This window comes from Galleria mellonella, unplaced genomic scaffold, assembly GCF_026898425.1.
Source record: "Galleria mellonella isolate WM207_F2 unplaced genomic scaffold, CSIRO_AGI_GalMel_v1 utg65, whole genome shotgun sequence".
NCBI lineage: Eukaryota > Metazoa > Arthropoda > Insecta > Lepidoptera > Pyralidae > Galleria > Galleria mellonella.
In genome coordinates this window covers 11,076,888-11,097,490 of record NW_026442138.1, presented here as the reverse complement: position 1 = coordinate 11,097,490, position 20,603 = coordinate 11,076,888, and the positions used below count along the sequence as shown (strand labels likewise).

At 34.4% G+C, this 20,603-nt stretch overlaps 2 protein-coding genes across 5 annotated transcripts in view; one reads left to right on the top strand and one right to left on the bottom strand.

Moving 5' to 3' along the window:
• Positions 1 to 4,236: 4,236 nt before the first annotated feature.
• LOC128201971 (uncharacterized) lies at positions 4,237 to 6,205 on the top strand. The gene has a single exon (XM_052900592.1). It carries the CDS (start codon positions 5,234 to 5,236, stop codon positions 6,086 to 6,088), a length of 855 nt encoding a protein of 284 aa, XP_052756552.1. The 5' UTR covers positions 4,237 to 5,233; the 3' UTR covers positions 6,089 to 6,205.
• Positions 6,059 to 20,603, bottom strand: part of LOC113510955 (serine/threonine-protein phosphatase 2A 56 kDa regulatory subunit gamma isoform-like) — a 71,807-nt gene continuing 57,262 nt past the window's right edge. For 3 of the 4 annotated variants that reach the window (XM_052900588.1, XM_052900589.1, XM_052900587.1), the window contains 6 exons: positions 15,771 to 15,888; positions 15,019 to 15,131; positions 13,435 to 13,597; positions 13,115 to 13,344; positions 11,665 to 11,872; positions 6,059 to 10,164 (listed from right to left, as the gene is read on the bottom strand). In XM_052900588.1, coding sequence (XP_052756548.1) covers positions 10,018 to 10,164; positions 11,665 to 11,872; positions 13,115 to 13,344; positions 13,435 to 13,597; positions 15,019 to 15,131; positions 15,771 to 15,888 — 979 coding nt within the window. In that variant the 3' untranslated portion in view covers positions 6,059 to 10,017. Of the gene's footprint in view, positions 10,165 to 11,664; positions 11,873 to 13,110; positions 13,345 to 13,434; positions 13,598 to 15,018; positions 15,132 to 15,770; positions 15,889 to 20,603 lie in introns of those variants that run through there. The other variant, XM_052900590.1, reaches the window with a different exon arrangement.

Here is a 20,603-nt window from a genome sequence, read left to right as displayed (position 1 = left end):
TATCATAAAAGTCCAAAAGAATAATATTTTTAATGTTTTTAAACGGTAAGTATTATGTAATTTTAACATCAAATTTGTGTTTCGTTCGGCTCCGAAATTTCGGAAAACATTTCATGGTAGGCCCTCTGATCACGATTGCCTGACGGTTATTAATTTCCAATAGGTGAACCGTCAATCTCGCCTAATGGAAATTAGTACCCGTACTAAGTTGTATAAAAAAGTTTATTGTACAAAGTTTGATACGTTGTTATTAAAGTTAAACTGCTACACTTATTTGGATGAAATTTGGCATAGAAATAGCTTGAAGTCTTACATTTTTAGTTTTACACAAAACAATGTAGTTATGGAAAATAAACACGCAATATTCTTTAAAGGAACGCGTCTACCGATATTCGCTTGCCACTAGTTCAGGGGTCGTATGTATCCTGGGAAGTTAAAAACTCCGTTCCACACGAATCATAGAAAGATTTACTTTTTACATCCCGCCAATGTAAATATACTAGTCCGTTTATAAATACGCCTTCCGTGCGAGATGCTAATTAAACTCGACGGATTATTCAGAACAAATCTTATTATGACATGGGTAAAGTGGAGTTTTTAAGCCTACTGTTTTGGGTGCGAAATGTATAGATATGTTTAGATATTTTATGTACGTATTTCTAGCGAAAGGTTTAGTGTAATATGGTATCGACCTTTTTAAATTTACGTCAGTTGATATTTGCTGTGACAAACAATGTTCAGTAAGTTAGCACAAAACGATTTTTTTTAACTCTTTAATTGTACGTTTTAAATATAATTTTGTTTTATGCAAGATCTACTCGTATATGTGAGGGGTGAAGCAGGTGCTCTAATCTAAAATGTCGTCTTTGTTCAAGAATTATTTAATATAATTAATTATTCGATCATCACCAGCAACTGAATTCGAAGCTCTTTGTTTTTACAAGAGTCAAACATTTACTAAGTAAAATTCCTGGTAATTTCTTTACATTTCATTCACGCGCAAACATAAATACATTTGGTATACTATAAACATAATTAGGAGTAAATATTTATTAGATGCATCGTTCAACAGCCAGTACCAATTGACGTCACAAATTGACTTTAATTTTGCGAAGCTGCTGCGTATAGTTTAAAAAAAGTAACGTAAAATTTAGAACGTGACTACAGAATTTTAATTCATTTAGTATGTTCTTTATTTAAAAATATAAGATCTAGAGATAGGGAACCTAAAGATTTCGTGGACAAATTAGCACTCAGTAGGGTATTGATATTACGAATATTTTGTCATTATGTTTGCATGCTTATGAATAGTATGAATAGTTATGTGTTTGCGATAGGAAGCTCACATTTAAATCAATATTTGTCTGTATATTGCATTTTAGAACCGAAGTTTAAGAGTGCCTAGTGCGGGTTCTAAGAATGCCATTTCTTTCTTTATAACATGGAACGAATGGATACGAAGACAAGAGTTCACTATGAATTTTATCCAAACGAATATTAGGTTATAAAGAGTAAAAATGTGATTTCTTCTTTGTAACAGATAAACTTAAAAAATACTTATATTAAAAATTGTGTCATCTATAAAAAGCTACAACATCAGCGAGTAATATGGGTTATTTTATCTATTTTTCTACCTATCTACCCATGTGAAGCCAGGGTGAATCGCGAGCTTAATATCATAGATGTTGGGTTTCATGAAAATTAAAAAAAAATTAGAAATCATTCTAGGGTTTAAAAGTTAAAACTGAAAAATCTTCGACTTGTTATTAATGACCCAAAATTGATAGACAATGGAATGTACAGACAGCCATTGCTTTCTTAAAATATCCTACAAAATTCTATACACATAAATGCAATGTTTGTCACGATGGCATGTGAAGTCGTAGAACAGCTGTTAAGCGAAGCTTCCAATACGATGCAAAGTCCACAGTGCCCATAATTAAATATTTCATTACATATCTTAGGCAGAAAGGCATATTTTAAATAATGTTAAAACTATGGATCTTTACAGTCGGGAACTGACTCGGTTAGTTAAGAAAACGTTATTGCAATTCTTTTCTCATGGGAGAGATCGTATCTCACACTGGCGGCATAGAATTATGGTGTTTTTGACGTTTATACAACTATTTATTTAATAATATAGATATTACTCACAGAGCTTCATGAGCGGACAAACCACCATAATAAAGTGTCGCTTGTACATGTAATTAAATTTTTATAAGCTCTTTTGCAGTAACACGAGTCAGTCTCGAACCATTCAGTTTCCCCTTAAAATAACTTAGATCTATCTTTGACATAGTGATTTCATTTGTCACAATTATTTCTTTTTTAAAGAAAAATACAACAAAATAAAGCTAATACGAGAAAAAGCTTTCGCGAAAATCCCGGATTTTGTATTCGTTTTTATGTAAATTATATCTTAAGGATATGTTAAAATCAAACTACAAGGGCTTGCTAACAGAGATCAGAGAGAGAAAAAGAGAGTTAAGAGTAATAGTTAGAGAAGAAGAATAAAAATATATATCTATACATTGTGGCATCTTAAGTGATCAATTGTACCCATAAAGTTGTAGAAAAATAAAAATTATTATTAATTTAAAATTACAAAAAGTATCAAAACACAACTATAGAAACTGTGTAATAATATATTATATATACCTTTAATTTACTTCAGAATAAAAATGCAAAATCAAATTAGGAAAGTGACGTTTAATTAGATTAAAAATTGTCAATTTCTATTCTGTTAATTTACAACTAATAAATAAACTCAATTAATAAACACGTATGTAACGCAATATATTATTATACTCACTTGATTATGACAATGAAATCATAGAGATTACCCATATTACAACAGCCGGGCGAAAAAGTGCATTTAACGCCATCTAGTGCCAACTAAGCAAAGTTTAATATTGATAAAAAATACAGTACTTTGACAGTATCGTCATTTCCTCCGTCTGGCTGCGGTCTGATCAAGATGAACGATGAAACACTCAATATATTAAGAATTATTTTATAATAGACTTGCCTCGTACGCCCGTTCACCGTCGGTTGTGATATGGATAGACCTTTAATCTTATATCAAACGTGTATATACCCACAAAGATTGCATATTTGGTTTTTACAAACAATAAATTATGACCTAAGTTCCAACATATGGCTCTTGTATAAACATAATTACAACTATATAAATAATAAAATGATATATTTGATATTTTTTCTCAGGTGGTTGCAGTGGAATGAATACCTATTTATTATCGTCGTGCTTAAGAAAAATTATTTATTGTAATGTAAAATTTTAATGCGTGTCATATACAAAGTGTAACAAAATGTAAAAAATGAGAGCCACTTCCTTCTTGAAGCTGGTACAAAACATAACTATCGATACGGTATCCATTTCATCCCCGGGATGTCATAAGAGTAGGCTAGGTGTACAAAAACGTGAATACGTTGGCGTTAGAAAAATAAAAGAAAAACCTCGAAACATAGACCTATACAAGTTTACTTTTTAGTAATAGGCTAATAGCCTCATTATATCTTTGAGATACAATATAATTGAATTGAGAGGGAAAGAGGGCAATTGGTGATTAATGACCCCGTTGCTAGCAATATAACCTTATCAGGTGGACCTTCACGCGACTCCCTTGGAAACCATCGGTTCCTTAATTCCTGGTGAATTGATCACGATGGGCTGTCTTGCTTTCTTTCTCATCTGTCCTCCCTCCCGTTTATACGAGTTTATACCTATAGTCCAGTCGGGATTTACCATTTTCATTCAATTAAAGACAACTGTGTGTTGCGATAAAAATAATGAAATTTTTATGATTTTTTTTTTCTTAAGCACGACAGTGACTTATAAAAAAATTAAGTAATTATACAATTTTAAAAAGCAACCTGGCTTGTGGTTCTAGCTGACGGTACACATCAGCTATTAAGAATATAACATGTCAGTCATACATTTGCACCGTTTTCAAAACTATACATGACTGGGTAGCCAATAATGTCGATTGGAAACATTTATAGTTCGCGTTATTAGCTTTTTAGTAAACACTTGTACTTCTTAATGAAATAATTTAATTTAATTAAGAGTTCACAAATAGGTAAACAATATTTTGTTAATTTAATAATTTTTTGTCAATTGATTCATTAATTATTATTGATCTTTCTTAAATTTAAATGAATAATTTCATTAAAAAACATTTAAGTTTAGTGTTAAAGACATTTAAGATAGAATGCCTCCATAGAAATGTCTCGAGAAAAACGAGTCAACTTTTTCATACAATTTTGCGTGATAAATAGTTAAGAGTGATTACTTTACAACTTCTATATTTATTTTATCTTATAATTTCTGCATCTTTTAATGTGTAAACATTCATTTTATTTATTAAATAGTACGTCAAGATACATTGGATATATCTACATAGATATATCCAATGTATATACATATGTACGATGTACGTAAGTATATAGAACACTGATTAAAAAAAGAGTAATCTAATTTGACAATTAGCTGACAAAAAGTTGACCAAATTTGGAAGCTCGATGCTCTATCTATATAATCAAAGTTAGTAGTAAAGCGCTGTATACAACAGAATTATACGAGATGCTTAGTCCGAGACACTCTTCATATATTCACTTGTAGTTTCAACAATCTCCGCATTGTGTCTTCGTGTTATTTAGATAATAGCGAATGCTTACATTAAAAAGTAAAAAACAAGGCACTGGCAACTTCACAGATGTCACTCATTCATTATTTTCACGTTGTGTGAAAATAGTGTCAATCTTTTTCAAATAAATATTGAAAATTTAAGTTTTTTACTAATTAAAAGTTATTATTATGCCTACAAGGCGTAGAGATCGTGATGATGAGGATAGAATTGAACGTAAAATTACGAAATTAAAGAGAAATCTGAATAAAAAACGTCGTAAATCACGTTTTTCTACGACGTCACCAGAACCACCGGTGGAGTCGGTGGAGGTTGAAACCGATGATTGTGCAGATCTAACTGTAGTGGATTCACTTATAGCAGAACAAAATCAAGGTATGTTTTATCTGAATTCTTTATTTTCAGCCATAGGTACGCAGTAATGTTTGGTCCCTTTGTAACTAGTGGTACTTGATACAATACGTACTCCAGTCGAGTGACGTACTTATATTTATATAAAGAGAAGTTCTCTTTATTTTTTATATAAAATAAGTTCGGTGGCCTTATTTTAATGCCTGTGTTATGTAATGCTGGTAGCATTTCATAATTATAGAACATGTTTTCCAATTAAGGAAAATATTTTTATTACAGATGAAAACATTATTCCAACATTGGATGAGTCTATATTGTCAGCTCTCGGTAACACCTTTAACACTGATAAAGTATATGGGGAAGACATACATCCAGAAATTATGAAAAGGTTTGAAAATATTTTGACCTGTGGCTTGAAGAAAGAGATAAAAGAAGAGATTATTAAAAAATATTTAATACCTGCAAATGGTAAATTGTTAGATGCTCCCAAGTTAAATGTGGAGCTCCAGGGTCTCCTGACAGAACTTGTAAAAGCAAGAGACAAGAAAGTAGAGGAACGGCAACAGCAGTTGGGTACTGCCCTTGCTACTATCAGTTATATAATGGACACCTTAGTAAAGGGTAATTTTAATAAAATTAACACTATTACCATTCTCACCGATGTGACAAAATTGTTAAGTGACTTGCATTGGGAAGATACAGTCACACGCAGAAAACTTATTGCTGCCAATTTAGACAAAAATATAGTAAAGTCCGTTGATAGTTCTATTCGGTATAGTTTCCTGTTTGGAGAAAAATTCAATGAAAATGTTAAATCGGCTAATGCCATTAAGAAATCTGCGGCTTCAATTTTGAAACCTTCTAATATTAATACTCAAAAGCCCAATAACAAAAATCGAAGTCATGGGATACAGCTTTTGGGAAACTATCAAGGCCCTCCTCGCCAAGGTCAATACAAACAAGGAGGGGGGGAGGGGAGGTATCAGCAGAGGACCTCAGTGAGACTTCAGCAGCGGCGTCCAGCAGCCAAAGCATACCACCCTGCACGGAGGCCTGTGCGCCAATCATGAAGGTAAAAGTTTTTGCTGGCCGCCTTAAGTATTTTGTTCCCTGTTGGGAAAAAATAACTCAAGATAGACTTCAATGTGAATGTGAAAAAGACTCTATTTTCCGCACTTAGTCTCTCATTTGGGCCATTGTAGAAGCTTCCTGGGTTCTCAAGATAGACTTATACTGTCATGGATTAGTGGATATGATATTCCGTTCTTAGAACCCCCTATTCAACATATAATACCAAAACATTCTAAATTCTCGCCTAAAGAAATTTTAGGTATAACAGAGGAAATTGAAAGATTGTTAAAATTACATGTCATTTCAAAATGTAAACATGAACCGGGACAGTTTATATCAAAAATATTTTCAGTATCAAAACTAAATGGCAAAATTAGATTCATTTTAAATTTAAAAATATTGAATAAGTTCATCTTATCTGAGCATTTTAAGATAGAAGATATGAGAACTTTATGTAGTTTAATTCATAAAAATAATTATATGTGCACTATAGATTTGAAAGATGCATATTTTTTAATCTCAATTGGTAAAGATAAAAAGTTTCTTAGATTTGAATTTCAGAGTATATTGTATGAGTTCAACTGTATGCCATTTGGTCTTTGTACTGTCAAATAAAATATTTGGTTGTTTGCATCATATATCAAATCTAAGGAAAATATAGAAGCTTATTTTAATTCGAGGGTACAGAATATAGATTCTGAATGGGAGCTATGCAATAAAGCCTTTAAAAAAATACTAGATTATTAGGGAATCCATCTATTGATCTTATTGCAACCAGAGCCAATACTAAATGTTCTAAATATATTTCCTGGCACAGAGACCCATATGCAGTAAATATTAATGCATTAACAGTCGACTGGTCAAATTATACATTGTTTTATACATTTCCACCCTTTTCTTTAATCCTGAAAACTATTCAAAAAATTTAATATTATAAAGCAACCGGTATTTTGGTTTTTCCTATGTTGACGTCTCAACCTCGGTATCCTCTTATTAATGATATGGCTGTATCTCAAATCATAATATTTCACCCTCGTAAATATTTACTGATATCACCTTTCAGAGATCTGTATCCCTTGCACAGCAGCCTTTCCCTGGGAGCCTGCATCTTATCAGGGAAGTGTTTAGGAAGAGATTAATACCGGAGGAGGCTATCAAGGTTATATCTTCTTGATCAGATAACACCGTTAAGCAGTAGTTCGTACATAGTAGCACTTAAAAAATGGTGGGTTTATTGCAATGGGAAAAATGTGTACGAGTTATCCATCCCCAAGATACTTAAATTCCTTAGTGAAATTTTTGAACAAGGGGCCTCTTATAGCACTTTGAATACTTTTCGTTCAGCACTGTCACTATTATAGCCAAGCTTAGGCACAGACAACCTTATCAGACGGTTCTTTAAAGATATTTTCCGTTTTAAGCCTTATAGACCGAAATACAATGACACATGGGACCCTACAATAATTTTAAACTATATTTGCAACTGGTTTCCCAATGAAGAGTTACAGCTAGAAAAACTGACAAAGAAATTAGACATCTTATTAGCTCTAACAAGTGCACAACGCATACAGACATTATCTGTAATTAGATTAAATAATATAGAGTTTGATGATAAAGGGGTTAAGATTAAAATAACAAATTTGTTAAAAACTTCTGCTCCAGGAAAACACCAAGCCAGTCTTTCACTTCCATTTTTTCACACTAAACCCGAAATTTGTCCAGCTCTAACATTAAAGTGTTACGTTGAAAAGCTCCAAAACTTGAGGAATATAGATTCCAAAGATAAACTGTTGATTTCTTATAAAAAAAAAAAAACCCTCATAATTATGTCGATAATCAAACAATAAGTCGATGGATAAGACAAGTAATGTCGGATAGTGGTGTGGATATAAAAAAATTTACCCCCCATTTCACACGGCATGCCTCTACTTCCTCAGCGTTTAGAGAAGGTGTAACTCTAGATACTATTTGTAAGACTGCAGGTTGGTCTATAGGTTATAGATAGATACTCTTTATTGTTTCCTATAGGTTCGAAGGTATTTGCGAATTATTATAATAGATCTCTTCAAACTAACACTGATTACATGTTTGCTGAGGCTGTGTGTAATATAGTCTGTTTAGGCATTCTCTTTATGTTGACTGTTTTAAGAGAATATTGAATAAGTACTGTTTTCTTCGTATTAAGTATTTAATTTGTGAAGAAAATATATGTTATTTGTGTGAATTAATAGTGAGTTTTTTGTTACTGCTAGCCTATAAGCCTTGCTACAACTCCCAACCTCTAAATATCTACAAGTGAATATATGAAGAGTGTCTCGGACTAAGCATCTCGTATAATTGTACAATTAAACGAACTCACCTGAAGTGAAGTTCTATTGAAATTGTACGAGATGCTTAGTCCGAAACACTAAGCGCCCATCCAGCCTGTACAATTTTTTATTGTTCAACCCTTCTTTTCTGAAGTTGAGAGTTGTAGACAGACGCAAAGTTTTTTCAGGACGTTCTAAAAATAATGAGTAGTGACATTTGTGGACTTGCCAGTGCTTTGTTTTTTACTTTTTAATGGAAGCATTCGCTATTCTCTAAATAACACGAAGACACAATGCGGAGATTGTTGAAACTACAAGTGAATATATGAAGAGTGTCTCGGACTAAGCATCTCGTAAAATTTCAATAGAACTTCACTTCAGGTAAGTTCGTTTAATTGTACAATGTTCTCGCATACATTCCAACCAAGTAATTGTGCTTGATTGCTTATTTTAGTTTGAAAGGTGCGATATGGCAGCGCACAGATATTGCAGGATGCGATGGCATAACTCAAGCCTCAGTAATGATAACAAATGAGGCGTACCATTTGTAAATTTATTTCCCTTAAAACAGGTACATTATTTAGTACCAAACATGTTTTTGAGTATAATTAATACGTCTACTCGCATCACAAGTATGAGCAACAGACAAAATTGAAGTGGGTATGCCATATATATATATATATATATCATTATTTCAGCAGTATTCTAAAATCTCTATAATTCAATTCATATATTCGTATATAATTTCGAATTTAATTGGCTTGCATATATAAAAAAATCATTAATTTTATTATTTTAACATTAATTACTCTATTTTGTTAAAATTTCCTGTAGCGGACGTGAGTCTAATAAAACATACAAACGAAATACAATCTTGTACAATAATTGCATAAGCTTTATTATTTTAACATTATAAAATCAACAGCATTGTCTACCCAGTGCGGCATAGACCTGAGCGATCGACTGTCAAACAGAGGCTGTGTCCAATTCTCGATCAGTAACTTCTTATTCTAAACCTTAACAGCTTATAAACAAAATCGAATACACTTTAAATTTGACATTTGTTATGACCACTCCCTTGGTCGAACTACGTTAATGTCTTGTTCGTATCAGAAGGTGTAAAGAGATAGAATATTCTAGACTATTAAACTAAATGCATACGGACAAATAAAAACACAGTCTTCAGCGTTGCTTTTGTATAGGTCGTCTCTTTCTATCTCCTTTGTTAAGAGCAAGACAAATCGGAGTTCCACCAAATCGAAGTGATCAGCTTTTATGCGTCCCGCGCAGTCGATCTGCTGGTGTATAGAAAACAACAAAACACTACCAATTTTATAATATAATAATGTGTACTAACTATTTATTTTATATAGACCACAACGTGTCTCACGCGCCACAGTAGCGTCCTTTCGCTTGCACGCAATGTTCTCGAATCCTAATCCACTGTAGAGAAGTCGGAGCGATTTCTTTTTAATGGAACGTTCTGGAAATTTCGACATCACTGCCACGACCGTACGGCGAGTTTCGCATATCCGATCACGAGGGTCACCCGAGGTATTTCATGATTGCATAGTTCGACAAAATACTAACAAGTGTTCCCTTGTGCGAGGCACGCCACGCTAGCACTGGTTGACGTCGGGCGGCGTGGGCAGGAACGGGTCGGCGCGCTTGTGCTCGATCAGCGCCTTCACGGTTGTCGAGTCCGCTGGCAGTTCCGACTTCTTGCGTAGCAGCGGTTTGTTCGCGTTGTAACCTTGTTTTCGCGCCTGGGTACAAATGTTATTATTATGTTTCAGTAAGTTTAACTGGGATTTTTTTTTTTATGTTCTACTCCATCTTAAATTTCATGACGAGTGGATTAATGCGTCGAGAGGGCTTTTTTAATGGATGATAATGAAATGGTAACAGTGAAGGGTGATAGATGAGAATGAAAACAGGCCAGTTAGCCTATCATGATGAATTCATCAGGATTTAACCATGATAGTTTCCAGGGAGAACCGCGAGGAGGTTGACCTGGCATATTGCTAGAATGGTATATTGCTAGCAATGGGATTCTCAGTCTCCATTACTAACAATTCCTTTCCCCTCCGCGCCCATGTTATAATAACAAACATTGATTCCGATGTCTGAACAAGAAAGGTTCTCGAGTGGCGATTCCGTACAATCAATATACGAGGTTTGTCCGGAAAGTACGTATAAAAGTTTTTTAAAAATTTTATTTTACAATTATTCAGGTAAATCAATTTTATCCCCTTCAAAGTACTCCCCCTGTGACATAATGCACTTGTGCCAACGCCGTTTCCACTGTGAGAAGGCTCCTTGAAAGTCCTCTGGTTGTAGGTTTCTCAGCTGCCCCGTCGTAGCTTTTTTTATCTCATTTATGTCCCCCAAATGCCGCCCCCGAAGTACCAATTTGGTTTTTGGGAACAAGAAGAAGTCACACGGGGCCAAATCCGGCGAATAGGGGGGTGTTCGGTCACCGTAATGGAATTTTTACTCAAAAACTCACGGACAACAAGAGAGGTGTGGGCAGGGGCATTGTCGTGGTGAAGAATCCAACGCCCCTCTCGCGCCAATTCTGGACGAACTCGTGCCACACGAGCTTTGAGGCGTCTGAGCACATCGACGTAGAATTTTCCATCAACTGTCTGGCCTGGAGGGACGAATTCTTGATGGACAATCCCCCGAACATCGAAAAAAACAATCAACATTGTCTTGACATTTGAGCGGGATTTTCTTGATTTTTTTGTTCGTGGTTCCCCGTATGTCTTATCGAATTAGATCGGCAAAAATTTCACGGCCATTCTTGCCGAGTTTCGAGAGAAACTTGATTACGACGCGCTGCTCTTCAACGGAAGCGGGCTCCATGCCGACGGGGTTTCGTTAAGAGGTAACTTCACAGATGGCGTGACAAGCCAGTTCGCACCGCACGGTGGTCAGACCAGAACTGAAGCATTGTTAGGGACATAAGGAAGGGGTCCTGCGCTTACCTGGCCTCCCCACTCCTCTTTCTCGCATTCCAGAACACTTTTATACGAACTTTCCGGACAGACCTCGTATATCAGGACAACCTCCACGCGGTTCTTCTTGGAAATTGTTATGGTTAGTTCCTGGTAAAATATTTACAATAGGCCGACAGACCTAATTTCATCCTCACCTATCATCCCTCACTGGTACTCTGCCAGTATTCAGTCACCATTACATTTTAATCACATTAAAAACAGTACAGTCATAACCAGTATTGAGACAGCCATGTTTTTACTTACTTCTTGCGATTCCTGTTCGAGCCTTTGATAAGAGAGATCTGGCGTAGCCCCGGGGGCCAGTGGAGTCCCATCGTCTGTTAATAATGAAGCAGGGGCGGGTGAGGCCGCGGGGGCGGGCGAGACTAGTGTCCGGTACGCGGGGTTGGTAGCCGCGCGGTCTTCTATCTGTTGCCATAACTCTTCGCGTTGAAGCATCCGCTCGCGTTCTCTGTGACAACCAAGGCGACAGAAACATGTGACATGTACTAGTAGATTATATACTCTACAATAGAAATTGGACTTTATTACAACTTCAATTAATCTATATTCGTACTGAGACAATAAAGCGCAATTTATTTGTTTGAACGCAATTATTTCTGTATCTACTAGTCGGATTTGAATAATTCATTTTTGCATTTGACTGTTCATTTAGTTTTAGATATAATTATACAATGGTCGTGCAGGAAAATTACAAGAACGTGAATGTGAATAAAAATTTAAAAATGTCTTTATATAATCGCATCTCTTTTGCTATACAAAAATAGAATCGATGCTACAATAAATTATAAAAGCGCTAATTAAATGTTAAATTATTTTAGAATTACTTAAACTTGTTTAAATATAGACGTGTACGTCACTTCTGCGTGCCTAGTAGGTACTCACTTTTGATTCTATTATTTATATTGCTAACCTATTATATGGTGAATAGTGACTAGGTTAACAGCGATTTCAAAGATTTTTGTACTTAAAAAAAATATACTTGTTTTATTGTAATTATAAATATTCACTTATATAAACAAGTACGAGCGCTCGTTACGTTATCTCAAAATTATGTAAGTTTGTTTAAAACACTTGTGCGTCTCTTCTACGTACTTAGTTTCATTTCTCTTGTTTATATAGTGAATAGTGATTACAAAAGCGCTCGTATTATTAGATAAATATAGACGTATGCGGTACTTCTGCGTCCCTAATATTTGCTACTGTCTATCTTGTTTGTCAAAATCATGTAATTTTTTATGAAAGCCCTTTCTCGAAATGATGTAAGCTTGTTTAAAACACGTGTATGTCACTTCTGCGCGCCTAGTACTCATTCTCTTTCTTCTTCTATTTATTTTATATTATGTGTAATAGCCGTATTTTATGAAAGCGCTTATGGAGTCATATTTATGCGTGCAGTGCAGTTAGTAAATTATTTGTTTATTAAATGGTATAACAATTGCCAATTTAACCCTGAACGTACTTGGTTAATATGTCGCTCCACCATTTCTATCTTAATTTCCTTAATTTGTATTTAGTATATAAAATATTTTTTATCTGTTAATATGGTCAGTTACAACCCAGCTGTACGTCAGTTGTTATAAAAATGAAATATACGTCACTACCAACTTCGTCGTATCAATACATACCGCACTTCGCTCATTACGCTATGTTTAAAATACGTGTGCGTCACTTCTGACCGCCTAGTACTTACTTCTGTTTCTCCTGCTTGTACTGTTGTGTGCACTCGTCGAACAGCTTCTGGTTTATCTCCATGAAGAGCTTGAGCGCGTTGTAGACCAGCCCGTGGATGGTTTTGTTCCAGTGGCTCTTGGTGTTGCGGTACAGCGATGGGAACATTATGGGCAGTATGTGTGTCGCGTTGTCCGATATTAGGGACATTATGTACTCGTTGTTCCAGTAGTACAGTGCGCGTTCCGCTACCTGTTGTGGTGAATATAAATGATATTGGGTTGCAACTTTCGAACGGAAAGACTATTAAAGGAAGTTAAAAAAGTTGCAAAAAAAAGTTACCTGGAAATGTGGACTGGAGACGCACTTGGCGAGCTGCCTGAATAGCGGATCCATGATCTTTTGGAACTCGGCTGGCTCGATCACATCCAAGATCTCTTCCATTTCGTTTAAAAACATCACCTCTTTGGGGGAATGTGTTTTCGGCCAGTATTTTAATAATGCCCTAGAAATATAATATAGAAATATATATATATATATATATATATATATATATATATATATATATATATATATATACAGAGTGAAATTGAAATGCTTCTCATACTATAATGGCGCGTCCAGCTGTAAAGTTGCTATGGAAGAATCAAAATTTTTTTGTCGTTTTATCACACACATTACTTTGAGGGATATTTTAAGTTCACAAGTAGAATATTCTCTTATAAGGATGATTACATATACATATAAAGCCTGTATATTTATGCTTTAACATTGTGTTTTAGCCGATCAAATTGTATATTGTATCTAAATGAATGAATGAATAAATACTTTTTATTATTGCACTCAAAGAAGGATTCAATTATTATATTTATTCATAAACTAGATATCTACCCCTGTTACGCACGTATTCATTACAAACAAACAAATAAAAAATCGAATCTTTCCTGTTTATAGTAATTGCCATGGTTGTGAAAGTGTGTTTATTCGTTACACCAGTCTATCAAACAATCGTCATGACACTTGGTATACGGAGAAAGAGATGGGCTACTGTTTATGTCGGTCAATCAATATAACCCGGTCACGCGGACATAATTGAGGATAAAAACGTGCACACGTGACATAATCGTCCACGAAAAATATGAACGAAAAATTTTTTGAATATGAGTTTACAGTTGGATACATACATTGTTGTGTACATAATTTATAACAGACACATTAAAATATTTAATATAAAATAATGAAGTAGTAAGTACAATGGAAACCCGAAAATAATTTTTTTAGCTATTTGACGTGTTTAGTATTTTTTTTTCTTTTGCATAAAATTTACAATTTAAAGGGAATAAGGAATTTTAATAAGCTTCTATTATAGTTTCTATGAGTACTATTTATACTGGACAACAGACAGAAATACTTAAAAACTTTTTTTTTTTAATAAAATTGTGTTAAACATATAAAAAAACCGACTTCAATTATGGCAAAATAAATTATTTTGATTTCAAAACGAAAAAAACTGCATTACATAAAATTTCTATGGTACAAAATATATAAATGGATCTTTTCAAATAAAAAAAGATTGTTAGTAAAGGGGACTAACTGCCCTACTGCTAGCAATATAGTCTTTCAGGTCGACCTCCACGTGGTTCCCCCTAGAAACCATCGTGTTGAATCCCAAGTGTATTCATCACGATGGGCTAACTGACCTGCGTTTTCATTCTCACTTGTCAATATTTACTGGCGCCCCGCCACCGTTTGCGCAGCACGATGGTTTCTAGGGGGGACCACATGAAGGTTGACCCTATAGGGTATAGTGCTAGCAATGGGACTGGTCGCATTACAAACAATCCCTTTCGCCCCTGCACAGGCGGGGTTGCCATTCCATTAGCATCCATTAAAAAATAAATTAACAGTTATTAAAAAAAATCTTACCTAACTACAGGTTGCGTGAGCGAGGGGTCCTTCTCTAGGAACTGGACGACGCAGTACGCGAGCTGCGGGTGGTATACCGACAGCGACTTCACTTTATGCAGCGGCAATAGCACCTGTTCACAGCAAGATTTTATTAATTTTATACATACATTAAACAAAACATTCATATATCTATATGTATTTTATGTCATTCATATGTATGTATATAATACCATGTAATGTATGTAACCTATGTTTGTGCAAATAAATAATTGACTTGATTTCACTTGTTTTATTTATTATATTATTCATTAGACATACTTTCTTTTGTAAGAAAAATATTATATATATAATATAAATTACACTTGATAATGTGACAGTATGGTTTTGTCGTCCCGGCATAGAATAGGACACCCCTTTCTTTCCCGTGGACGTAAGAGCCGACTAAGGGAGGGGGGGGGGGATGGGCAGCATCATCTTTGTTAAAACATCTCTAAAGCCTGACTGCAGTTGCCAATCCACTTGCCAAACATGGCAACTACTGGCAAAACCTCCCAAGGAGTAGCCTTATGTTCAGCAGTGGACAGTTAAAGGCTGATATGGTGATGATGTCATCATCATTACATCATTTAATTAATTAATTTAATTAATGCTTGAATTCAAGCATTAATTACATATTAATTAAATTATTTCTATTCTATGGGAAAAGTCTATGTTCAATAGTAGACTGAAATAAGAATGATGTCGACACTTCTACAAAAGTATGACGTTACCTTGAGTAGGAACAGCTTGTGTTCCTCCTTCAGCGGCAGTGCGAACCCGTTGATGATGGAGCCGAGGATCTCCAGGAGTTCCGCGATGCCGTTATGATGTTCCGTTTCATATATAAACCTGCGGGCAAAAATTTTTACATTAGATTATTTATGTATATCGTGTATATATATGTATCGTGTGTGTATATGTATGTCGTGTGGTCTCCGCATAGAATGGACCACCTTTCTGTTCCATGGGTATCATAAGAAGCAACTAAGAGAATTGATTACCAGAGGGAGACTTTGTACTAAAGTCGATTGCATGGGTACCTCTGTCCCATTCGTGTTTCAACCGTGAAGCAGTTGTGTATAGCTGTGTTTCGGTTTGAAGGGTGGGATATGGCGTGAATTTACAGGGTACAGAGGAATAACACCTGAGTCCTCAGGAATGGCAACGCATGGGGGGTATCATGGGCGAAACAGTATACTCTGTTATGTCCATGGTACTGCTCATGTCTATAGGCGACGGTTACCACTTTCCATCAGGTAGGCCGTCAGCTTGTTTCTCTCTCGTGCATGGATGTTTCCTACTCTTTCAGGTAAAAACTACAGACCGGATTTGATTAAAATTTGGTACACGTGTAGGTTATATCATAACTTAGCACATAGGCACACTTTCTATATTGATTCACGCGATTGAAGCCGCGGAATAGAGCTAGTAAAATATAAAAAAATTACACGTAGCATCGTGAGATTTAGTACATTATCTTAATCTTATAATAATCTTTAGTACGCGTATCCGCAGACAGTAGCCAGTAATGAATAATATAAATATGACAAAAGGCGGCGGCATGATAAAGGAACCTGACCAAACAGCCATTAGGCCATTACCCACGTCACAACGAGTCGACGGGCGGTCATTATCGATCCCACTTCTTGGCCGCACTCGCACGTACCATTCCATTGTCGCCGCTAAACTTGGGAAGCACTTTTTGTGACATGTTTGTTGTCTGTTTTGGATGTTTTAATAATGCGCAGTTGAGGATCCGTTCAGTATTGTGTAGAGAAAAAAAAAACTAGATTAAACCTGTTAAGTGACGGTAAAATTGCGAAAGAATTGCAGTTAAATTGGTGAAGATTATTGATTGGCAAAGGACTATTACATAGGCAAATTAAGGGGCGAGAGGTTCACTCCAGAAATGACTGGGGTCCACCCCCTGGATACGAATGAAGCTTCAGAAAAACGTGTCTAAGAGCACATTTGCAGCCTTTTTAAGTGGCCAGGTCTTGAACAAATAATCCTACATACGCCAATATATAAATAATATATTTAGCAATATGTAATACTAGCTTTTATCCGCGTCTTCATCCGTGTGACCAGGTAAAAATTAAGCCTATATTCATCTTCGGCCCATATACTACCAAATTTCATAGCGCTAAGGCGCTATTAGGTAAAACAAACTAACTCAATTTTATATATTTTAAATACACAATCAGGACTTAACGCGATAAAATACGCAGGTAAATAGTACCTACATACCTGCTTCTTCGAATGTTTAAAATTCACTTTCAGATTTATAATATTAATAAGGATTAGACCCATACAATAAATAAATAAATAAAATAAGATTAGGAGGAATTATAGTCTCGTTTCAATAGAACTTAATAAAAGTGTAAACAATTGAGTAAATGGCCTAATCATAAGACAGTCCAGTAATATTCAATAGTAACATACATAACCAGAGGGAGACTTTGTACAAAAGTCATTTGCTTTGGTACCTCTGTCCCATTCGTGTTGTAACCGTAAAGCAGCTCTGTTTGCATGGCTGTGTTTCGGTTTGAAGGGTGGGATATGGCGTGAATTTACAGGGTACAGAGGAATAACATCTGAGTCCACAGGAATGGCAACGCATGGGGGGTATCATGGGTGAAACAGTATACTCTGTTATGTCCATGGTACTGCTCATGTCTATAGGCGACGGTTACCACTTTCCATCAGATGGGCCATCAGCTTGTTTGCCATTCTAAGTTGTATAAAAAAAAAACATAAAAAATCGACTAATTGATGGAATGTTTGGATTTATTACTAATTTTATTTAGCGAGTGTTCCTGTGTTAATGTCAACAAAACTCGGTTACGTTTCCATTACGTTCAATTAAACATACTGTAAATATGTGCCATCATCCATATTAAATTTCAATTCGAAAGTTCGTAATTGCGTTTCATAGTATAGGACACAAGCTTTTAAACAAAACAAAATTGGTGTATCCTTTTGGTTATAACCGATTTATTTGTTTACTAGCGGCCCGTCCCGGCTTCGCACGGGTGAACATTTTTACAACATTTAAAAAGTGGTTATTTATTTATTTATAGCAAGGCAACAGATTACAAATTAATACATTTATAAAATAAATATTACATAAAACGGCATTAAATTTGCACTCCAATAACTGCTCTGCGTAACATTCGATATTATATACATTAAAAGAATGGCGGCTATAAATTTAAAGTAACAAATTGTAACATTGCAAGGATTGTTGGAAAATATCAAGCTCCTTGCATACATTGTTATATTTTCTGCACATACGGATAATTCGATTGTGACATAATGATAATAGTTGGACATATAGTATGGCGAAGTTTTTTATATTTTCTTCAATATTGTAGAATATACTTTTGTTCTATCACCAATAGTTTTCGCAGCGCATGCGACGAAAAATATTTTATAGTACTTTTTTTACACCTTGAGTTACGTTACTAAAGTTTTAGTAGTAGTTTAAAGTAAGGAACCCTAATATTTTCTAGCACTAAATATAGCCTATGTTACTCAGAGTGAAAGTAGCTTTAATGGTGAAAGATTTTTTGAAATCGGTTAAGTAGTTTTTAAGTTTATTCATTACAAACATACATACACACAAAAATACAAATCTAATACTATACGAATCTAAAAATATAATATCAGTGTAGATTTAACATTTTATTGTACCCGTATTACAGGAATTGTTGAAGGATTTTCAAGAAGCATAGAATAGGTCTTATTGTTAAGCAATTTCTTTCAGATAATTTTTGATTAGAAGGATAATCATATGAAAGACAACCGTGTAACCGTCATTGGAGAGGTCAGAGCCAGTTTATCGACTTTTGCTGTAATGACGAGAATAACGATCGAATTTCACACAAGTCACATTTCACCGAGCATAGGCAGCTATTTTCTGTTGAGCTGATTTTCTATTGAACAATAAATTTCTATTGGTCCAATTTGTAAATATATCCTTTCAGACAAAAAAAAAAGAATATTACAAATCGGTTTACAACTGACGACATTATGAGGTTACAAATATAAAAAAAATACACAACGGAATTAAAAACCTCCTCCTTTTTGAAGTCGGTTAAAAAATGACATACAAAAATGAATCTTTTCTATTAAATCAGAAAAGATATCACAGAAGAAAATCAAATATAGAATCTATTTCTTTCCTAATAAAATGATTATTTATTTTACCATGCTGAAGTCCATATCACTAATTATTTGATTCAAATTATTTAGTTTAATTCCGATACTATTATTATACTAAATATTTGTGTGACTGCAAATACGGTTCGTTTCGCAATTTGGTTGTCCAACGGTTAACACAAGGCTCATAGCAACGACCTAATAAATCTGTCTGGAGATGCGTCGTTTAGAGGTGAAATACGTGTCGCAAAACGTGCCTGAACAAAATGGCAGTCGGTGATTGATAGCTAATATGGAAGATTGTGAAACTTCTTGATAAATCTTTGATTGTTGGAACTCACACACGTATTAATGGTAGCAGAATTAAACAAAATAATTCTTATGTTTATTCGAGATTCTTAAATAATACGATTGAGAGATTTAACTTCTCAACTTTACAAGTAACTTGATGGTGCATGAAGCAGGACAAATTTAAACCTCTATAGGATTCGAACCCTCTCAGCTTTCACTAATCAATTGGGGTCGAGTGCGTTTCCAATTACAACACGGAAATACTAATTTGACAAAATCTCCCCAGGCAATTACTTTGACGAATGTTTAAGGATCAATTATACTGTCAAATATTAACTATAATGTACATTATCATGAATACAGAGCAGAAATGAAAAATTATCTTTCTAATTTTTTTTTAATTGTTTTTTTTTAATATAATATAATTAAAAGATATTATAGAACAGTTAATGATGTTTTTAAATATTTTACTAAATTTGGTGTTATCTTGCGGAAATCCATATCATTGGATATTTGAATATCTTTTTTTTTTATTTATGTAAGTACATAGACGATATGTACATATTCTTAGTGCCGCGAAACTGCTTTGCAGTTTGTCTGCAGCTTTGCGCTCTTGTACATACAGCTTTGTTTGTAATTAGTTACTAATTAATAAAATCATTCGAATATGGAATAATTGCCATATATTAATGTATATTATTTATTTATTTATTTAAACTTTAATGCACAGTAAAAATCTATGTACATTTGGCGGACTTAACACTGGACGGTGTTCTCTACCAGTCAACCATTGAGCAAACCGATATTACTAATTATTATTCATTCATAATTTATTAGTCGAATTATAAAATTAGTAATTACTAATTATTCGAAAAACAAAATCATTCGGATTCACGCATCGCTAAAGTACATAATTATGTACAAAAAAAAACAAAGAAGACATTTTCTTTATTGGTAAGTACTTACTTGTTGTTTACATTGTTAGTAGGAGCAATTTATATTACTAATGCAGTGTAGGAATAGCAATAAGGATGTATAGGCGTAGTTTTAAAATACATTTGTAATCTGTCGTGCGCCGCTAATGTGATATAAATCGATTGCTTTAATGC